Source organism: Dermacentor silvarum, chromosome 2 (assembly GCF_013339745.2).
Source record: "Dermacentor silvarum isolate Dsil-2018 chromosome 2, BIME_Dsil_1.4, whole genome shotgun sequence".
NCBI classification, from domain to species: domain Eukaryota; kingdom Metazoa; phylum Arthropoda; class Arachnida; order Ixodida; family Ixodidae; genus Dermacentor; species Dermacentor silvarum.
Window position 1 is genome coordinate 119,850,240 of NC_051155.1, and position 15,000 is coordinate 119,865,239.

The 15,000-nt window shown below is 45.8% G+C and overlaps 1 protein-coding gene across 1 annotated transcript; it reads right to left on the reverse strand.

The window, feature by feature from the left end:
* Nucleotides 1-1,453: 1,453 nt before the first annotated feature.
* LOC125943140 (lysosomal cobalamin transporter ABCD4-like) lies at nt 1,454-5,945 on the reverse strand. The gene has a single exon (XM_049661541.1). The coding sequence runs from the start codon at nt 5,488-5,490 to the stop codon at nt 3,556-3,558; it is 1,935 nt and encodes a 644-aa protein (XP_049517498.1). The 5' UTR covers nt 5,491-5,945; the 3' UTR covers nt 1,454-3,555.
* Nucleotides 5,946-15,000: the final 9,055 nt, after the last annotated feature.

Sequence of the window (15,000 nt, forward strand, 5' to 3'; positions counted from 1 at the left end):
ATTGGCTATACTTATCTTATGAATGCTGCATAAAGGCACAAAGGCACTTTCGAGTATACCCGTATCTTGTTTCTCGGTGTTGTGAAATTCCAGTAGGTGAACGAACGAGGAGTTTTATGCTGGTATGCATCGAAGGCACTCGAATCTGTCAAGTGTTGTTCGCTGCTGCTGCAGTTGTCAGCCTCACCCACGGGAATCCTCAGCAACTGTTAGTTCAGCACCCTTATTCTCGCTTTTTTACTGAACCAAACCAAAAGAAAGAAATGTTGTTCTTTGAGGACTTGCAGGCTACCCCATTAATTTATCAGTGTCTGACACAGACGTCCCCCCACGCAAACAAAACTTTCTCATAGTAGGTATATTCTTTTGAGATACAGCATCAAATAAGAAATCAGAAAAAGAAAAAAGCGCTTAAATACCTGCGAAGACATTTTGTAGGCTCACGTCAAAAATAGCAACAGCTGAAAGCGAACCCCTAGGGGCACGCAATAACTTTCTATATTCATTTTTTTAGCTGTTGCTGTAGTCTCTACAAAGATCGCTCAAGAGAAGTGCGTAATTACTTTGATGTAATTAAGTACGGGTTCTAGGATTTTACACCACATACTTCTTAAGGCTGTCGCTCCGAGATATAAATCCTGCAAACTATCCTCAAACATCAAAAGCAAGAGACTATAATCAAACCGTCTGCTAACCGGGCATTTTTTATTATAAAAATGTTGTATAAAAATGTTTTATATCGTGGACACGACACTTCGTAACATACTGATCGGCGAAACTGCGACGTAATACGTGACACGGTGCGCCGTACGCGCTTGTAGACGGCTACCGGTAAAGGCTAATACTGTACGGAGAGTCTAAAAGTTCTTATGTGCCGAGTGAATTTCGCCACACCTTGCCCTATAATGTACAGCGCCGTGAGAAAGTCGCATCTCTTATTTCAACGGACCGGAAGTAGTGGAAGTTGGCCCTGGTACCGTAAGGCCTGCAGACATGACCACACGAGAGGGTCCGCGGTCTGCACCGTAGTGTCGTAGCCGTGTTAAGCAGCCACACTTTGACACTAGGAACGTGACTGGGTGGCTACAAGTATGTAGAAACCGTTCGTTTAAGGGCAAGCATAGCGTGTGCGCACATCAGTATTAAAATCAATTGAGGGGACAAATTACAGATTTCTTAGCCGCGCCATAAGGCCCACATACGGCCAAAAAAGACTCAAGAACGAAAGACTGTGGCGACGCTACCTTGGAGGTCCTGCACCAGTTCTTCTTAATTGGGCTCACGGATTTTGAAGGCGAGTGCGACTCCTCGGGCCTAGTTCTTTTTTTTTTTTTCGGTTAAGATAGGCTACGTTGAGTTCTAAAGGGGCCAAATGCTACGTGTATGGCAAGTTTAGAACCAGCGTCGGGTTTTCGGCGCGAAATTCATGAAATGTAACTTCGGTCTTCATTTTTTCTTTCTAATAGTCAACCCATTACGGCAAAATAAAGGATAATAGAGTTGTCAAACAATAATGTATCAGTCTACGCTGGTTTATTATTTCTATTTAGCGTGCATTTACGGCGCATCTAAATGACGACAAGGAAAACGAGTAACCTTGGACGGAAGGGTGCAAGTGGTACAGCACCGACGAATAGCACTTAGCTCAATGTGCATTAGGCGCAACTATGTGATCGTTGAAACATGGTGCGTGCCACTTGCTCACTTGTGTCAACGTGGTGAAGTGCGGAATGTATTGCGCAATGCTGGTTCGCAAAGGCTGTTCGAATTTTATTCTGAACACGGAGCATGTTAATGCCCGGTGGTTGATTTTTCGAGCCGTGTACCATTTGGTCACGTCTAAAAGTAGCGTGATCGTGTTTATCATGACCATTGCCTACTCGTTTGTCTTAAATGGCTAGATATGCTGAATGGGATTGCCGTAGTTACAGTGCTGTTGGATTGGATTGCTTTAAGCGCATAAAGTTTGAAGCCGGTCACAGGAAAGATGTATGCATGTATAACCAAAGCTATAACACAAAACTCAGTTCAGCCCTGCGAGTGGCATATATCCGTAATGCTGTAGCTTTGTTGTGACCCGAAAAAATGTAAACCAGCACGATTGCTGTTCACGGTGAGCACGCGATAACTTCGAAATTTAATATTGTAGAATATGTCGCTGCGACAGATACACAATAAATAGCTGCAGTCAGCAGTACCTCTATGGTAGAAATGATCGCAAATATCACGTTTAAAGATAACCTATACGATGACGCCTGGTAGCGTAATTTTGAATATACTAGCCCGGTAGCCCTCGGCCTGGATAAACCACGACGTCAGGGTAGTAGACAGTGTTCTACAGCAATATACAATGGCGGGATGATTGGTAGATTGAACTCACCCCTTAGATAAACTCTGGAAAGCAGCGGAGGTCACAGTATGCAGGCTTACGTAGTGAATTTGGCGTCGAACTCACTCACAAAGTAGAGTAACAGTCCTAGGAAGAAATAAGAAGCGATATCTGGGTCCACACGAAGTGGTGCGTATGCCAGAGCGGTTCGCAAGAAAACGCGCCAGTCGGTCCTCGTTGAGAATATATTTTGCGGTGGCGTCCGGCAAACTATAATTTTCCTCTTACTTGCGTCTATATTGTATAAGTGAAATTTCTCATAGTATGGGCTTTCTTATTTTTGTGTGCTCTGTATAGTTACCAATACAGTTATTGTACAAAAGAAAACGTATTCTGGAGGCGGATATATGATGTCTAAGATGACATGTGCCTTTTCAAATAATCTTCACAGTTCACCTATCAACTCGAACAATTATCTGCAAAAGATTAATGCCTCAGTCACAATACTCTGCCAACTCGGAACTGGGACATAAACTAGGACAACATAGGACCATAGGCAAGTCTTGATCATTGAATCGCCGAGCCCCAAGAGTACCGAAGCCAGCAGCGGGGCATTTTCGGTGCGTTTTCAAAGCTGCACTTGCGTTATTTTTTATTAAGATACCGCGTGAAAGAAGGCCAATGAAAATGGGGAAAGAAATCCGCACATTTGTTTTGTTCTAAACTGTTCCTTATGCGCTCGGATAATTATAAATATCTGGTTACGGTTATGTAGCCATCCCGTGATCTTTTTTTCCCGGCAAGAACCAGTCACGCGTTATCACCCTTCGCATAATAATCCTTCGTACTCGCATTATACTGCTGCCGCTTGATGACAAGATATATGGACAGGGATCACCGTAAAGCTCCAGGGAGTATTAAGATATTCCTGGCGGTTTTAAATACATCTGTTGGTTTGTGATAACCCTTTTCGGCTCTCACGAATAATTACGTAAGACCGTAACAGGCAGTTTTGCAGCACACGTGACAATAAGAAAAAAGCATAGCAGAAATATTTATGACGTAGCACAGAGGTCCTCATATCTATGTATATTACAAATAGTTTCATGTTCATCGTGTCCATTATAAAAGTACGTCAGCCGGTAGGGTACCACATTCACACGATCGCACACAAGCACACTTCGCTTCATTCTTTCTAAGACGCTTTCCAGCTTACGTCGGCCCCCTTACGAGACCGTCCAGTAGCCGTCGGCACCTCGCAGCTCTAGCACCGCATCGGCGTCCCAGAAACCCTTGTGGCAGATGGCAACTACGCTGATGCCCCTGGCATGACATTCAGCTATTAGCTTATTCGCCAGCTCGGCGTCTATCGAGGCGGTCGCTTCGTCCATCATTGCCATCCTTGGCCGTACGTAGAGCAGTCGGGCCCAGCTGAGCCGCTGCCGTTCTCCGGGAGACAACGTGTCGTACCAGGCGGCGTCCATTTCGGCGTCAAGATCGTTCGCGCTGTTCAGAAGGTTCCTAAGGCCTGTGAGCTCCAGAAGCGAGACCATTTCTTTGTCTTCGTCGTCCACGTCTTCGAGACCTTTGCGACAGTGGTCAAGAAACGGGTAGCGAAGCTGCTTCCGCAGGCTTCCCACCGTCAGCCACGGCTGCTGCGGGAAGAACGCCAAAGAGTGCGAGTTTGTCACGTGGATGCTTCCGGAGTCCACGTTCCGCAGGCCCTTGATGACTCTCAGCAGAGTGGTCTTGCCGCTTCCGTTAGGTCCCGTGATGATTGCCGTCCGCTTGCAGTCGAGTCTCCACGTTAGCTTCTCGACGAGCACGCTACCGTCTCGCGGCGAACTGTACGTCACGTCTTGGAGCTCGATCGTGGGACAGTTGTCGTCGTCGCTACCGCCTTCTTCCGTCGGGTGCTTGTCGTCGTCGCGAGCTTCGGCGGCGCGCAATTCGCGCAGTTCTTCGCTCAGTGCCACCAGCTTTTCCCTAAGGGCCGCTATACGGTGCGTGTTTCCAGCGATCACAGCCACGCTGCCGGATAGGTCGACGAGGCTGCTGTAGCAGCTGATAAGGTAGATGGACACGAACGCGTTCTTGCTAATGAGCGCTGCCAGTTCCGGCGGCGTCAGCGAATCGTACACGCCGGTGAAGATGGGCACGGCGATGACCAGAAGACTAAGGATCGCGCCGGTGTAGTCGAAGAGGTGGATGCCAAAGGCGAGAGGGAACTGCCTATTCACGACGGACTGCTGAGCCTTGACCACGTCGTCCAAGACGGCGTTCACGTTTTGTTCCTCCACGGGGTCGCCGTCCAGGAAGGCTATCGATTCCGTGTGGTCCCTGACGCGCGCATGCGCGTGCCTAAACTGCCCCTCTTGCTTCTCCTGCTGGTAGACGCGCGGAACTACCGGCGCCATCAAGAACTTGTTGAGAACCGTGAACACGACGAAGAAAACGAACGTCGAGACAGGACCTATCCAGCCGGTGGCCACGTATGCCTGGTAGTTGTAGTAGGCCGTCGTGAATGGAGCGATCAGCGCAGCTGGCAGCGCATCTGCCAGAGCCTTGCAGAAGCGGTCGACATCCTGCGTCATTCGTTGGTCGACATTGTCCAGTTCTCCGCCTAGTTCCTTCAAGATGTTGACGCAGTAGAAATTCTTGTCGGCAAAGTAGAGCCCGTGCAGGTGCTTGGTGATGATCTTGCGCCAGTGCACTCCTGTAGTCGACGCTAGGAAAGTGCGCAGAGCCCTCGTCTTGGATATGGCAAAAACGAGACTGAGACCGAGGGCCGTTTGGATCCAAAATCCGTGCAGGTCTTTGTTCCCCAGCACCAAGTAGAAGCGGCTGTTGGTGAGGCCCACTTGGTACGAGACGAACTCGTAGGTTACGACAACAAACATCAAACCGGCGAGGAGCAGCGCTGCTTTCTTGTCTCTCACGAGAAGGGAGCAGAGACTCCAGAAGCGCCTCACGAGGAGGGTGTTGAAGCCGACGCTGCGCATCGCGACGAACACAGAACGCTGGTGGCGGCGACTCGGACCGACAGCGCGGAGTTCGAATGCTCCGCTATTAGTCGAGGATGCAGTACTCATGCCCGCGCTATCTTCAGGCAGAGACAATGAAAAAGAGCGAACCATGTCCGATTGTTTTCGGCGGCGCATATCTTATCGCATTTCAGAAGCCGAGCGTGGCCGGCATGGCATAAAGTCGCGGTGTAACCATTCCAAACACCAACGCCCGCGGATATTCGGCTTTACAAAGCTGTTTGTCGTATCAGCGCTCTTTGTTTCGTTACGACGAACGCGGTCAGCAGACCTCGCAGGGCGGGGAAACTGCAGCACGCCAGCCGCCACGTGACACGCGTTGCCGGCAGTTTGAGGAAACACCGCCGGTGTCGGTGTATCGGCCGTGCAAAGTGCAAAGCTTGCTCACGTTGCGATCCGCGCGGTTCCCTTTCGTGTCGCTTCCGCTCGCGGTACTCACTGGCGCACGATCGTGGTAGCCGTTCACTTCTACGCCCCTTCTGCCTCGGAGTTCTCGATCGATGCGATAACCAAAACAGCGCAGGCCTCGTGGCGGGCTCAAACACGAGGTTTGCCAACTCGCATGTGCGAAACACGCGCGTCTTGGCAGAGAGAGACGCAGGCGTTACCGGCGTTGCCAACATGCCCGACGGCAGCGAAACCTGTTTCCGTTGGAGGCCGCGCAAAATCGCAACAAAAAAAGCAAGCCACGCATTTTGCGAGTAGCGAGGTTGGCGCGACATCTTTTGGCGCTCGTGCAAAAGAGCGCTGGGTCGTGCGGCGTAGCGCGAGATTCGTACTTGTACTGAACGAAGTCGGGGCAACTACAACGGATAATGCCTGTCCCTAAATACATCATTTCGCTACGTAGGTCTACTTGTCAGCATGTTCTTGTTTGAGAAGTTGTGTAAGCCGTAGGGCTTTGTAATAAAAGCGCACTAAAGGTATATATATATATATATATATATATATATATATATATATACGCCTACTTCACTGTATATATATATATATATATACATACAGTGAAGTAGGCGTATATATATGTGTGTGTGTGTGTGTGTGTGTTACCTATTAAATCTCAAGTGAGCGATTTTAGAACTACGAAGTGTCGTAAGCAAGAAGAAAGTTTTATTAAGCGAGCAAACGAATTAAACGTATAGGACAGGGTTGGCGCCACCATAGTTAACTGATAATGACATAAGTTATTTATGTTGGATTTCAACAAGAAAGATAATGAACTCTAACTAATTTGATTTTCCTGAAGAATTCCCCAGTCCCCAACCTACACCTTCTAAACGGACACCAAAAACAAAAATGAGTGGAGCTGTATTAGTAACTCTTCTCATCTTACCGTGAGAGGAAAAAACACAAAGACGAAAGGCAAGTGGCGACACTGCCGGGAAGTTCCCACACTAGTGCGCCGTAACGTCATGAATTTTGGCGGTGTTCTATTGCGTTCTATCGGGGCCTCTAAAAAGAAGATAAAAAGACTGAACTTTTGAAGATTCAAGAACCTTTATGGAATCATGACAGCCCCTCTCCCCCCCCCCCTAAAGAAAAAAAACTAATTGAAATCTGTGACGTCACACTGCCATACCGGCGCTGGGGTTCTGCACAAAATAAAAAAAAACATTTTTGCTTCAGTTTCTCTTCTAATAACCGACTCATTATCGCGAATTTAACAAAAAATATAGTCACGAAAGAGCACTTCATTAGTTAAACTGTGGTGTTGGAATTGTCCTTTTGACACCGCTCTGTCGCCGTTATTTGCGAGACCTTGGCGCCCTTTTTGCGTATGCGGCCCTATGGCTCAAAGCAGTAGTAGCGTTAGCTATAGAGCATATGTCCTCTGAGATCGCAGAACCAGGTAAGACATGGGACAGCATCACTCGCGAGCGATTTGAATCGCGGAAAAACTGCGCGGGCCTTTCGATCACGATTTCTTGTGCAACATAGTCGTCTCCCGTCATAATACAAACGTTGTATCTACGAAATAAGTGTACGACGGTGAAGAAGCGTTCTGTCAACACTGCTAGACGCTGTGTTTTTTCCCCACAATTACCGAGTGGGCATTGTGATGAAATCCGGAGAAGGAAGTTCAGCGAGAAGCCAATTTGTGCATGATATTTCTACGGCACATTGAACGTTCTCTTCTCCATGTTACGGCGCAACCAAGAATGACGTTGAAGACAGAAGACGACGATTTGACGTGTCGAGGTGAAATCGGCTTCGACAGAAATCTTGTTTGTAACTCTTTGCCTGTCTTGTAAATTTTGTAAATATACGTCTTGACACGTGACTTCCGCAACGTAACAATATATCGTACAGCCCCCCCCCCCCCCCCCTCCCTTTCAGAGAAAACCCACATGTCCCGTAACCCCCATATGAGATTCAATAATCCCGTACGAATATATGGGGATGCCATATAGAAGTCCGCATGATCCTATCTATAAAGTGGGATTATTGGATATGGGACTTATAGAGAATATGCGATTTTTTTCGGAGGGGCCATATTTAAAAAAATAATTTAGTCAAGAATTACTTCGCATTGCCCGTAGGCACTGCAGCAGGGGGTTTCATCATAAATATAAACAAGTCTACATTTTCGCAACACACTTGCACTTCAGGCCACTTGTTCCGTTCCGCGATGCTCTTCGGATAAAAAGAAGTCAGCGAACAAGCGCGTCCTGGGCAGATATTCTTGTATTTTTAGGACATGATGATTTCGTTTGGAAACTTAAGACGTTCTTTTATGTAGGTTTCTTTGTTAACTACAACTTCATTTTTGAATATCTGGAAAAAACAGCTTTAACCTGAATTTTCTTTGTCGTAACGACAGTGGTTCCCAACTCAGATCTTTCTTCATCATGCTTACGCTCTCCGTTCTTCTATACCGGCCCATGGAAAGCCTGGCCGCCTTGTACTAGATACTTTCTATATTAGAAATCAGAGTGGTTTCCGACGGAACCCAAACAAGGCAAGGATATTCTAATATCGGTCTTACAGATGTTGTGTACGCGTTCTGCTTTAATTCAGACTGGCGACATTTTAAATTTCGCTGGACAACGTTCCGGGCTTTGCCAGCTTTTCCCACTATTTCATTTATACGTGTACTCTATGAGCAGTCAGCAGAAAATACCACACCTAAATATTTGTGAGCATCGACTTTGGTTACCGCATCATTATTGTTAGAGTAGCCTTTATAAGTACCTTCCTTTTCTTAATAAACCAACATGAACACATTTTTTTAGTGTTAAGACATATATTCCCTTTGTTACACCAGTTATAAGCCCTCTATAAAGCATTCTGAAAGATTGTCGCATCATGTTCATCTCTTAATTTTCCGGTATGCAATGCAGTCGTCTGCAAACAGCCGTGTATACGGATGACGAAATACCCACTGAAATGTCATTAATACAAATAAAAAATAAGATAGGTCCCAGAATAGAACCCTGTGTAACACCAGAAGTAATATCCACGTACCCCAACTTTTTACCATTTAATACGACAGATATGCTGGGACAGGTAATTAATTCTCAATGAATCTAACAACGTATTGTTCTATGCCTGTCTGCTTGAGGTTGTAAATCAGAAGAGAGTGTGTTGCAGTGTCGAAGGCTTTATGGAAATCTAAAAATAAGTAATCGATCAGGCTTTCAGCGTCAATACCTGGCACTAAATCATGGTAAAAATTACAGAAGTGGCATGGTGTAAGACATGCCCCTACAGAAGCCATGTTGTTCATTATGATCTTGCTTTCTAGAATGTGGTTCATAACTGCAACATAGATAATGTGCTTTATTGCCTTACATGAGACAGATGTCAGTGAGATAGGCCTATAATATTGTACTGCTTTTTTCGAACCACCTTTATGAATTGGGGCGTGTGCAATTTTCCAATCGATTGGTAATACTTCCGCGGATAGTGACTGCGTCAAAATCAAGAATAGATAAAATGATACTGGCGTTGCGCAATGTTTGAGCACTCGAGGCGATAATCTGGACCAACTGCTTTTGTATCATCTGATTGTTATATCATTTTTTTTATCCCGTACGCTGAGTTCTATTGGCGTCACGAGTGTCGAATTCCCAACAGGGGACGATAACGCTTTGGACTACGTTGGGAGAAATACGGAGTGGAATAATTTATTTAGGCACGTTGCCTTAACATCAACATCTATATCAACTTTATCCATTACAAACGACCTTTTATAGCTAAATTATACGAACCACATCTATTTAGGTACTTCCAAAAAAAAAAAAAAAAAAAACTAAGTTTAGTTATTGCTTTGAATGTATCATTCAGTTCCGTGAAGTAGGTGTCTCTTGCGATCTTTCCAACTTATATTTGTGCGTTAATTGCGCCAATTTCTCAAAGCGAACGTCCCTTTTTCTTCTCTTGTACTATGAAGCAACTCTTTTTCTTTTTTTTAAATTTATCTTAAGATGTCTGTCCTTACATGTCTGTCGATACCCAAGGCTTCTCACGCTTCTTTAAGCTTGGCGTAATTTACGTCTGGTATGTGCATGTTTGTAAGTTCATCCAATTTGCATTTGAAGTTATCCCACAATAGTTGTACATCATTTTCTTCTGCAAGGCATTCAAAGTAGGTAGGTCGAAAAACTTTTCGGTTATGCTTTGATAGTTACTGTAGAAAAACACTCTTCTGTTCTCATCAGATATCAATCGCTGAAATTTGGTTTTAACTGTAGCAACTACAGCTGAATGGTCACTGATTGCTGGTATGCATGTGGTAAAACTTGCTAAGTTAGGTGAGCCAGAAAACAGCAAATCCAAAATATTAGTTCGGCGTGTTGGCTCGTCCACGTATTGCAATAGGCTCGACAGTTACTAACCGGCAGCTCGTTCTTGTCTCGAGTTGTTGACGACCTCCTCCGCTCTTGTGCCACAGAGCATAAGCTGTCCACCGCCTACCACCCACAAACGAACGGTCTTACGGAACGTCTCAACCGAACACTCACAGAGATGATGTCGATGTACGTCTCCAATGATCACCGCTACTGGGACGCCACGCTGGCCTACGTCACTTTCGCGTATAACTCGTCCAGACATGACACCGCAGGATATTCACCCTTTTATCTTTTGTATGGTCGCGACCCCACATTGCCATTTGACACCATCCTACCTTCTGTGCCACGTGTTAGAACTGAGTACGCTCGTGAAGTCATCAATCGCGCTCACATGGCGCGTCCAGTCGCCCGATCTCGTCTGTTGGCCTCTCAGGATATACAAAAAGAGCGGTACGATCGGCGCCATCGCGATGTTAAGTTCGCCCCAGGTGCTTGGGTGCTCCTATGGTCACCATGTCGTCGTGTCGGTCTCTCCCAGAAGCTTCTCTCTCGCTACACAGGGCCTTATGAAGTCCTACGTCAAGTTAACGACGTCAATTACGAGATCTCGCCGTTACAGTTTGATCCGTCCTCAAGTCCGACGCCAGTTGACATCGTGCACGTTTCGCGGTTGAAGCCATACTTCTCTCGCAGTTCTTCGCCTGACATGCGCCGAGACGGCGCTTCAGCACCCGGGAGTCCTGTTACGGAAGGATAGGAGGCAAGAGAAGAAGAATAAGATCGAGAGACACTGGCTGCTGCGTGTTGTTGCTGGTCAGCCATCTTGACCACGCTGACCCTACTCGTGTATATATTGTAAATACATCCAGTCTTACTCCCAACATCCCCGTAACAATATCTACAACCTTTTTTCATTTCTGTACGCGGGGCGCTACGAGTATCAACGTTTATCACACCAGCTCAGGTTTGGCAGATAGAACTCCCCGCCGAACAACGTGTCTACGCCGTAAGGTTGAGAAACAACTTCATAAAGAGCCCGAAATGCGTCCGAATCAGAGTTTGGTGCTCAGTAAACCGCAAAAACAACAAGCGTGGAACCTATTAGGTAACGTAATTTTGAACCAGGCAGTTTTGATAGCGTCATGACAGATATCCAGAGCACAAGATTGTAAAGTCAAAAGAACAAGCCTAAAAGCGCTTCCACCAAGGCGGGAGCTATCTTTGCGGTAGACTGCGTAGTCGCGTGGAAATATTTCACAATCAGTAATTGATGGGTTGAAACAGGACTCAGTGCAAATTACGATAATCCCGGCCGCGACGGCCGTATTTCGATCGAAATGCAAAAACGCCCGTGTACCATGCATTGGGCACCCGTTAAAGAACTACAGGTGGTCAAAATGAATCCGGAGTCCCTTAATAAGACGTGCCTCATAATCAAATCGTGGTTTTGGCACATAAAAACCCAGAATTTCATTTATTAAATTGCGACAACTGCTTGGACAGATTCAATTAAACCGATAAGTTCATCCACTTTGATCACTTTACTCCTGCAGTTATAACTAATAGAAGTATATCTTTATCTTCCTGTCTTGTACATTTATCTGCGGGTCATGGCTTCGATAGTGGGACAACCTGTTCTTTTTCCTTAACTCAACGAAGAATCCTGTTTATGATCAGCCTTTCAAAGCCTAGCTTTGCTTTATTATTTTCGCCTCACTTTATTATTTTAGCCCCACTTATTATATTCCACTCACTTTCTGATAGCGCGCGTTTCGGCCGAATAGTCTCGGTGTACAATATACGCTGTTTCTTTAAATTTCTTGGCTTTTGACAGGATCATTTGTTCTCACTTGAATGATGAAAGATTTGCAATTATTGACCGTTTCGCATGACCCTTTTAACGTGCGTCCGACGTGGTGTGCCCTTTCATACGATTTCAGTTCAATACCGAATTTAGTTTTACAAATGTCTCTATTGAGATGCTCTGATTTTTGTCCCATGTTTCAAACTTTCCTCAATACCGTAGAAGACGACATTTTGTCTAGGGCCTCGGTTTTCTAAGTCAACGGTTTTCTCCTCCAACTTTTTTACTTCAGCTAAGGGGTACTTAAAAAATCACGCGCCTTTCCACTGCTGTGAAGGTGGATTTCACTGGATTACCAGCGAAGCAGTTTAGCGACATAGAGGTGACATAGACTTCAGATCAAAATGTATGAACAAATTTTATTTCTCTTGAGCGGCGACGGCGGTCACCCCGAAGAAAGACACGCGCGCACACCTTTATTCTGGAAGACTACCGCCACGCTGGGAGAACGGAAGGAAACTAGGCACACAAGCGCTTGGAACGACGACCAACAGAGGGCGGTGCGAGTGTACACATGGCCGACGCGGATCGCACAGCGGCAAATCTTTGAGAAACATTTATTGTCTAACTGGGAGACTACTGATTTTGAAAATAGTTGATATTGATAACTAATCTACTGAAAATGCATATCCGAGTGATGAGACGTATAAGCTTTTGCATAGACTGAAGCGATTTGGCATCAAATTCGGGACTGAGTTATTGCACACGCAGATCTGTTGACGGACATGAAAAATACATAGAAGTTAGTGCCAGAGCAAGCACATCATGATGATGTGCTTGCTCTGGCACTAACTTACTAATGTCCTTAATCTGCCCTTGAGTGTCGCTTAAGTTATTGCGCATCTCTGCCGTCAAGCTTTTGTGCCTCGCAAATCTTGCACCGATGGAATGTATTCTGTTCGTAATAACAGCTTGGAAGTCCTGGATTCTTCTGAGTAAGCTGTCTGCATCATGAGGGTCAGGATTAGGCCTACACCTCCGGAAAGTAACAACAGCAGGATCAAATACAATAGTGTGTTAAGGGAACAGCTGGCAGCTGGGTGAGTTGGTATTGATTCATATTAATTGCGCAACAAAACGGGGACAAAGAACGTGTCGCCTGTTCCTTCTTTGTCCCCGTTTTGATGCGCAGGTAATATGAGTGTGTTAGGAAATAAATGATTACTTTTGCACACCCGCGCTCATGCCCTTTTGTGATGATGTACACTCGCACGTGACAAAATGTGCGAAGTCGGCAACGCTACTTTATGTATCAGGAATGCAAGAGAACTGAAAGGTGGGCTAGTTGCTGTGCGTTCATTATTAACTACAGCGGGACGACAGAAAGAAGAAGGACACGAAGTGTCACTTTTGCTTCTTCACTTTAATTCTTGACCCGCCGTGGTTGCTCAGTGGCTTTGGCATTGTGCTGCTAAGCCCGAGGTCACGGGATCGAGTCCCGGCCGCGGCGGCCGCATTTTGATGGGGGCGAAATGCAAAAGCGCCTGTGTTACCATGCATTGGGTGCACGTTAAGGAAACCCAGGTGGTAAAATATAACCCGGAGTCCCCCTATACTACGGCGCTCCTCACGATCAGACCGTGGTTAGGACCGCGAATTTTCCCTCACTTTCTTGTATTCTTTAATAAAATTCATTGTCATAATAAAGTTCATTGTCTGTCTGTCTGTTCTTGTATTCTTGATGTTTAAAGTGCGCATTTAGAGATAGAAAGGGGAAGGAGGAGATTGCAGGAATGTTTTCATAACACGTGTAGGGAGGGGGCTTGAGCCCGGGAGGCGGTTTTTTGAAACGTGGAATCTACGCATGCGTATTATTTTTTTGCACCTTGTTTGTTTATTCGAATAAGTGCAGTTAAGAGCCGCGCTCGGTGTTATCATTTCGTTCTTGTCTTTTTTTTTCTGTCGCGCTGTATAGTTAATAATGAATCACCAATGAGAAACGGGACTAACCTGCAGTAGTAGCAAACCGCATGTCGCCAAGCGTGGCGGCTCCAAATCCCACTGGGGCAAAGTGCTCATGTAGGCTTGCTTGTTGTCACGTGATCACCCGCGAAGAAAGTGCATCAGAACCGCGCAGCTGACGTTTTCTTCTTGAACGATGCGTGTGAATGCCGGCGGTCCGTCTAAGTCGCTGATTACTGACGGTTGTTGGTTGATACCAGATGCATCTGACAGGCCGGCCAAGGAGCACAGTGTCGCAGCTTCATCCCTGCTGAGAGAGGACTAATAGGACCTTGACGAGACGATTCTGATAACGATTAACGATGGTAATTAGGTAACAATTCTTTCCATGTTCTATTCTTTCTGACATGTTTCATTGGCTTGTACGAAACTGCGCCTCCGCTATTGCAGGATGGGACTCGGTGGGATCGATAATGAGAAATGAATGGAGTCGCACGGAAAGAATCTTCACAAAATACGGCACTACAGGAAACAGATTGTAGTAGGCTGTAGGACGTCTAATTTTACCCCCAGAAAGAAAGCTGGGTGCGAGAAATGTCAATAGTCAGTGTAACACTGTAGGTAAAAAATATTACGCATATTCAACGCACTTGTTGGAATCTATGTGAAGCGAAGCTTTAATGAAACGGATAATTAAATACTAAAACAGCTAACGGCGACGCGTACAACTGTGTTTGCTTTCGTACTATAACACCGTGTAATCTCGTGCAATGTTTATGTTTATGCACCACGAAGGTCACAACTTTAACGTCTTGCTATTTGTAGGTTTAAGCACCGCATCATCCAAGTGCAAATAACTGTGGTGATAAAGGAAAAAAAAAAAGTCAGTGACCGAATGAGTGGAGCGGTGGGCTTTGGTGCTGGGTGACACTGCTTCGATGTCACCCATCGGGCACATAATCTTCTTTGTTTTCATTTTTTAATTGACGAGGCCGGAAACGATGCGATACAGGAACCTACCTACCTACCACCAAGTGCCCGGTATGAAGCAAACAGTGCTTCGCATTC